General features: G+C 34.4%; 1 protein-coding gene across 1 annotated transcript; it reads left to right on the top strand.

The window, feature by feature from the left end:
• Positions 1-6,384: 6,384 nt before the first annotated feature.
• On the top strand, positions 6,385-7,093 carry LOC118890709 (general transcription factor 3C polypeptide 6-like). Its single transcript, XM_036843871.1, is given in 1 exon segment — positions 6,385-7,093. A coding segment is annotated over 1 exon segment (663 nt). The 5' UTR covers positions 6,385-6,409; the 3' UTR covers positions 7,073-7,093.
• Positions 7,094-7,615: the final 522 nt, after the last annotated feature.

Consider the following 7,615-nt stretch of genomic DNA (forward strand, 5'->3'; position numbering starts at 1 on the left):
AGGATGCTCAACATCAGTGATCATTAGAGAAATGCAAAACAAGACTACAATGAGGTATCACCTCACAGCAGTCAGATTGGCCATCATCAATAAATCTGCAAACAAAAAATGCTGGAGAGCGTGTGGAGAAAAGTGACCCTCCTACACTGTTGGTGAGAGTGTAAATTGATACAGCCACCATGGAGAACAGTATGGAGGTTCCTTAAAAAACTAAAAATAGAACTACCATATGACCCAGCAATCCTACTACTGGACATATAACCTGAGAAAACCATAATTCAAAAAGAGTCATGTACCACAATGTTAATTGCAGCACTATTTACAATAGCCAGGACATGGAAGCAACCTAAGTGTCCATCGACAGATGAATGGATAAAGAAGATATGGCACATATATACTATGGAATTTTACTCAGCCATAAAAGGAAACAAAATTGAGTTATTTGTAGTGAGGTGGATGGACCTAGAATCTGTCATACAGAGTGAAGTAAGTCAGAAAGAGGAAAGCAAATACCATATGCTAACACATATATGGAATTAAATAAGAATGGTTTTGAAGAACCTAGGCACAGGACAGTAATAAAGACACAGACATAGAGAATGGACTTAAGGACACAGGGAGGGGGAAGGGTAAGCTGGGATGAAGTGAGAGAGTGGCATTGACGTATATACACTACCAAATGTAAAATAGATAGCTAGTGAGAAGCAGCCTCATAGCACAAGATCTGCTCGGTGCTTTGTGACCACTTAGAAGGGTGGGATAAGGAGTGTGGGAGGGAGACGCAAGAGTGAGGTTATTTGGGGATATAAGTGCACATATAACTGATTCACTTTGTTATACAGCAGGAAATAACACAACAATGTAAGGAAATTATACTCCAGTAAAGATTTTTAGAAAAATAAATAACAGGTGTTGGTGAGGATGTGGAGAGAAAGAATCCCCTGTAGTGTTTTTGGGAATGTAAATTGGTGTAGCCACTATGGAACACAGTTCAGAGATTCCTCAAAAAAATAAAAATAAAATTACCATGAGAATATATAAAATAAAAGCACCGAATAAAATTCATTTAAAAAATTGATAAACCTTTATCCAGGCTTACCAAGAAGAGAAAGGACCCAAATTTTTGAAAAGCAATTGAAAGAGGAGAAATAAGAAATGATACCACAGGATCCTAAAAATGATGAGAACATTATGAACAGTTATATGCCAACAACCTAGAAGTAATAGACACATTTCTAAAAACATACAATATGTGAAGACTGAATCAAGAAGTAACAGGCAATTTGGACAGATCAATCACTAGTAGTGAAATAGAATCTGTAGTTAAAAAAAAAATTCTCCCAGCAAACAAAAGTCCAGAATGGTGACAGCTTCACAGGGGAATTCTACTAAAGATAGAAAGAATTAATATCTATCCTTCTCAAACTATTTCAAAAAATTGAAGAGGACAGAACATTCACATATTCTACAAGGCCACCATTACCCTGATACCAAAACCAAAGACACTACAAAAAAAATTACAGGCCATTATAGTTAATAAATACTGATGCAAAGTCCTCAACAAAATTTAGCAAATCAAATCCAACAATATATAAAAAGGATTGTACACCAAGATTAAGTAGGTTTTTTCCAGGGACACAAGGATGTTGCAACAGTCAATAATCCAATGGTGTACACAACATTAACAAAAGGAAGGATAAAAATTACGTGGTCATCTAAATAGATGCAGAAAAAGCATTTGACAAGATTCAAATCTGTTCATGAAAAAAACTCATCAAAGTGAGTATAGAAGTAACTTATCTTAAAACAATGAAGGCCATTTATAAAAAACCCATATCTAACATCATACTCAACAGTGAAATGCTGAAATCCTTCCCACAAAATTCAGGAACAAAACAAATATGCCCACTCTTGCCATTTCTATTTAACATAATATTGGAAGTCCTAGCCATAGCAATCAGACAAGAAAAAGAAGTAAAATTCATCCAAATTGAAAAGGAAGAAGTAAAACTGTCACTATTTGCAGATGACATGACAGTTTATTTAGAAATGCTAAAGTCTCTTCCCATAAACCATTAGAACTAAAAAATGAATTCAGCAAAGTTGTGAGATACAAGATTAATATACAGAAATCTGTTGCTTTTTATACACTTTTCATGAATGATCAGAAAGAGAATGAAAATTAACAATCACATTTAAAATCACATCAAAAATAATAAAATACCTAGGAATAAACTTAACCAAAGAGGTTTTTATACTAAAAACTAAACATTAATGAAAGAAATTAAAGATGATTAAAGAAATGGAAAGATATCCCTTGCTTTCAAATTGGAAGAATTAATTTTGAAAAAGTCATGCTACTCAAAGCTATCCAGAGATTTATCACAATCCCTATGAAAATACACATGACACTTTTTACAGAAGTAGAACAAATAATCCTAAAATTAATGTAGAACCAGAAAAGAACTCAAATTGCTAAACCAATCTTGAGGAAAATAGAACAAAGTTGGAGGTATCATGCTACTAGACTTTAGACTACACTGCAAAGCTAGAGTAATCAAAATAACATTGTGCTGGCACAAAAATAGACACATAGATCAATAGACTACAATAGAGAGCCCAGAAATATATGCAGGCTCCTATGGTCAATTAATCTACGAAAAAGGAGACAAAAATATAAATGGAGGAAAGACAGTCTCTTCAACAATAAGTGCTTAGAAAACTGGACAACCACATGAAAAACAATGAGGTTAAAATGGTCCCTCACAACATATACAAAATAAATGAAAAATGTTTTAAAGATCTAAATGTAAGACCTGAAACCACAAAACTCCTAGAAGAAAAACATAGGTGGAAAACTCTTTGACATATATTGTAGTAATATTTTCTTGGATCTGTCTCTTAAGGCAAAAAAAGCAAGAATAAACAGACATAATTAAATTTAAAAGCATTTCCACAGCAAAGGAAAACATGAACAAACAGAAAAGGCAACCTACAGAATAGGAGAAAAAAATTTCAAATGATATAAACAAGCAAGGGTTAATATCAAAAATATACAAAAAGCTCATACAACTCAATTTCAAAAAGCACCCCAATTACAAAATGGGCAGAAGGTCTGAAATGACATTTTTCCCGAGAAGATATACATCTGGCTAACAGGCACATGAAAAATATGCTCAACATCAGTAATTATTACAGAAACCTAAATTATAATAATGAGATATCACCACACACCGACCAGAATGGCTCTCATCCAAAGGACCACAAATAACAAATGTTGGCAAGGATGTGGAGTAAAGGGAACACTTGTACACTGTTTGTGGGAATGTAACTTTGTGCAGGCACTGTAGAAAACAGTATATAGGATTCTCAAAAAACTAAAAATAGAACTACCATACAATACAGCAATTCTACTGCTGGGTATATAACCAGAAAATATGTAAACACTAATTCAAAATGATACATGCACCCCAATGTTCATAGCAGCACTATTCACAGTAGTCAGGATGTGGAAGCAACCCAAGTATCCATCAACAGATGAATGAATAAGAAATATATGGGATATAGTAATATGGAATATTACTCAGCTGTAAGAAAAGAATAAAATTCTGCCATTTGCAACAATGTGGATAAACCTAGAGAATATTTTGCTTGGTGAAATATGTCAGACTGTAAAAGACAAATACTGTATATAATTACTTATATGTGCAATCTAAAAAATAGTATGAACAAATCTATATGCAAAAACAGAAAAAGACTCATATATACTGAAAATAAACTAGTGGTTTTCAAAGGAAAGATGGATGGGGGAGTGGTAATTTTGGGTTATAAGATTAAAAGACACAAACTACTTTGTATAAAAGAGGTAAAGAACAGGATATATTGTAAAGCTCAGGGAATTATAGCCATTATCTTGTAACAACTTCTGAAGGAGTATAATGAGAAATTTCTGACCACTATACTGTACACCTCAAACTACCTTAACATTATATATCAACTATAGTCAGTTACAAAACATATGATCATCTCAATAGATGCACAGTAATGTTTTGACAAAATTCAACATCAATTTATGATAAAGACTCTCAAGAAAACCGGTACAGAGGGAACAGAACTCAACATAATAAAGGCTATATATGATAAACCCAAATCCAACAATACAGTAAAAGGATCTCACACCATGATCAAGTGGGATTAATCCCAGGGATGCAATGATTTTTCAAGCAATATGATAAACCACATTAACAAATTAAAGAATATAATTCATATGGTCATCTCCATAGATGCAGAAAAATTTTTTTTTAATTCAACATCCATTTATGATTAAACTCTCCAGAACGTGGGTGTAGAGTGAACATAACACAACGTTAATAAAAACCATATGTAATAAGCCCACAGCTAATATATTACTCAATCGTGAAAAGCTGAAAGCATTTCCCATAATAACAGGAACAAACCAAGGATGCCCACTCTCACTACCTTTATTCAACATAGTATTGGAAGTCTCAGCCATAGCAATCATACAAGAAAAGGAAATAAAACTAATCCAAATTAGAAAAGAAGAAGTAAAACTGTCACTGTTTGCAGATGACATGATTCTATGTGTAGAAAATCCTAAAGGTACCACCAGGAAGCTATTAGAATGCATCAGTGAATTCAGTAATGCTTGCAGTATACAAAATTAATATACAAAATTCTGCTGCATTATTATATACTAACAACGAACTGTCAGAAAGAAAAATTTAGATAACAATCCCACTTACAGTGGCTTCAAAAAGAAAAAAATGCCCAGGAATAAATATAACTAAAACTGTAAAAGATCTGTACTCTGAAAACTGTAAGACACTGATGAAAGAAATTGAAGATGACACTAACTAATGGAAAGATGTAGTGTTCATTTATTGAAACAATTAATATTGTTAAAATGACCATATAACTGAAAACAATCTACAGATTCAATGCAATCCATATCAAAATACCAAGGACAATTTTCACAGAGCTACAACAAATAATTCTAAAATTTGTAGGGAAACACAAAAGACCCCGAATAGCCAAAACAATTTTGAGAAAGAAGAACAAGTTGGAGGCATCATACTCAATAATTTCAAAGTATAGAACAAAGCTATGATAACTAAAGGAGTACAAAGTGGCACATAAGCAAACATATAGATCAGTGGATCAGAATATAGAGCCCTGAAATGAAGCTACATTAGAGGATTAATTAATTTATGACCAGGATGCAAGAATACACAACAGGGAAAAGAGAGCCTCTGAAATAAATTGTGTTGGGAAAACTGAACAGCTATATGCAAAATAATCATAATGTATTACTTTCTCACACCATATACAAAAATGAACTCAAAATGGATTAAAGATTTAAAGGTAAGTCCTCAAACTACAAAACATCTAAAACAATACTTAGGTAGTACACACTTTGACATTGGTCCTAGCAATATTTTTGATATGTCTCCTCAGGCAAGGTAAACAAAACAAGAAATAAACAAATGGGAGTACATCAAACTAAAAAGCTTTTGCACAGTGAAGGAAAACTCAAAAAATAAAAAAAATCTTCCTACTGAATGGGAGAGGATATTGGCTAATGGTATATAAGGAGTTAATATTCAAAATGCACAAAGATCTCATGAAGCTAAATAAAAAATAACATAATTTAAAAATGGGCAAAGGACCTGAATAGACATTTTCTAAGGAAGGTATATACATGGCCAACAGTCACATGAAAAGATGCTCAACATCACTAATTATCAGGGAAATGCAAAATTAAAACCAAAGTGAGATATCACATAACACCTGTCAGAATGGCTATTATCAAAAAGACAACAAATAACAAGTATGGGAAGGATATAGAGAGAAGGAAAACTTCTTGTCCTTTGGAGAGGTAAATTGGTTTAGCCACTGTGGAAAACAACATGGAGGTTCCTCAAAAAATTAAAATTAGAACTCCCATACAATCCAGCAATTCCACTTTTTGGTTGTGGTACATATATACAATGGAATATTACTCAGCCATAAAAAGGAACGAAATTGAGTCATTTGTTGAGACGTGGATGGATCTAGAGACTGTCATACAGAGTGAAGTAAGTCAGAAAGAGAAAAACAAATATCGTATATTAACACATGTATGTGGAACCTAGAAAAATGGTGCAGATGAACCGGGTTGCAGGGCAGAGGTTGAGACACAGATGTAGAGAACAAACGTATGGACACCAAGGGGGGAAAATTGTGGTGGGGTGGGGATGGTGGTGTGCTGAATTGGGCGATTGGGATTCACATGTATAAAGTGATGTGTATAAAATTGATGACTGATTTAAAAAAAAAGAATTAAAAAGCATTACATACAAATATTTAAAAAAAAACACTCGGCTCGGAGGCCGCACGGAGGAGCGGCGGCATGGCGGCGGCGGCCGAGGAGTCGAGTCGGGGGTACTGGGATGAGGAGGAGGAGGAGGCAGAGCAGTTGGTTCTGGTGGAATTATCAGGAATTATTGATTCAGACTTTCTCTAAAAATCTGAAAATAAATGCAAGATTTTGGGAATTGATACTGAGAAGCCCATTCTGCAAGTGGACAGCTATGTCTTTGCTAGAGAGTATGAAGACACTCTTGGGACCTGTGTTATATTTGAAGAAAATGTTGAACATGTGGATGCAGAAGGCAATAATAAAACAGTGCTAAAATATAAATGCCACACAATGAAGAAGCTCAGCATGACAAGAACTCTTCTGACAGAAAAGAAGGAAGGAGAAGAAAACATAGGTGGTGTGGAATGGCTGCAAATCAAGGAAAATGATTTCTCCTGTAGACCCAACATGATTTGTAGTTTTCTGCATGAAAATGAAGCGGATGAAGTTGTAGCTCCAGACCCAGATAAATCTTTGGAGTTGGAAGAGCAAGAGATTCAAATGAAAGATAATTCAAACCTGAGTTATGAACAGGAGAAACCACCGAACTTGGATATAGAGGATTCTGGTCCTCTTATTGATATCCCTTCTGAGACAGAAGGCTCTGTTTTTATGGAAACTCAAGAAACTGCCTTAGAAATCACTCCTAGATGAAATGTTTCTCATAAAAACTAGTCATGAGCTTTTTAGAGTTTTTATATAAAATAACTGGCTTTGTAGTTTTCAGTTCACAATTTTATTATTTTTGTTGGCTATATACACATTTCCAATTATAATATAGTTTAATGTACTAGAATCATTAAGGACCAGATACGAGTTTTCAAAAATATGGTTTCAATGACTATAGGGACCCTTCTGTGATGAGTCCTTTAAAATGGGGGTTTTACTAAGGTAAGTGTGAGTTTCTATTGCAGCCATCACAAATTTCCACAGACTTAGTGGCTAAAGTGTATTAAGCTACATAAGTGTATTGTCTTATAGTTTTGTAGGTCAGCCGTCTGATATGGGTCTCACCTGGGCTAAAATCAAGGTATTTGCAGAGCTTCATTCTCTTCTGGACGTGGCGTGGGGGACTCCATTTCCTTGTTCATTCAGTTGTTCGCAGAATTCAGTTCTTTGCAGCTGAAGGATCATGGTCCCATTTCCTTGATGTTGGCTGAGAGCCATGCCCAGCTTCTAGAGGCTGCCTGCATTCCT

Source organism: Balaenoptera musculus, chromosome 2 (assembly GCF_009873245.2).
Source record: "Balaenoptera musculus isolate JJ_BM4_2016_0621 chromosome 2, mBalMus1.pri.v3, whole genome shotgun sequence".
Taxonomy (NCBI): Eukaryota; Metazoa; Chordata; class Mammalia; order Artiodactyla; family Balaenopteridae; genus Balaenoptera; species Balaenoptera musculus.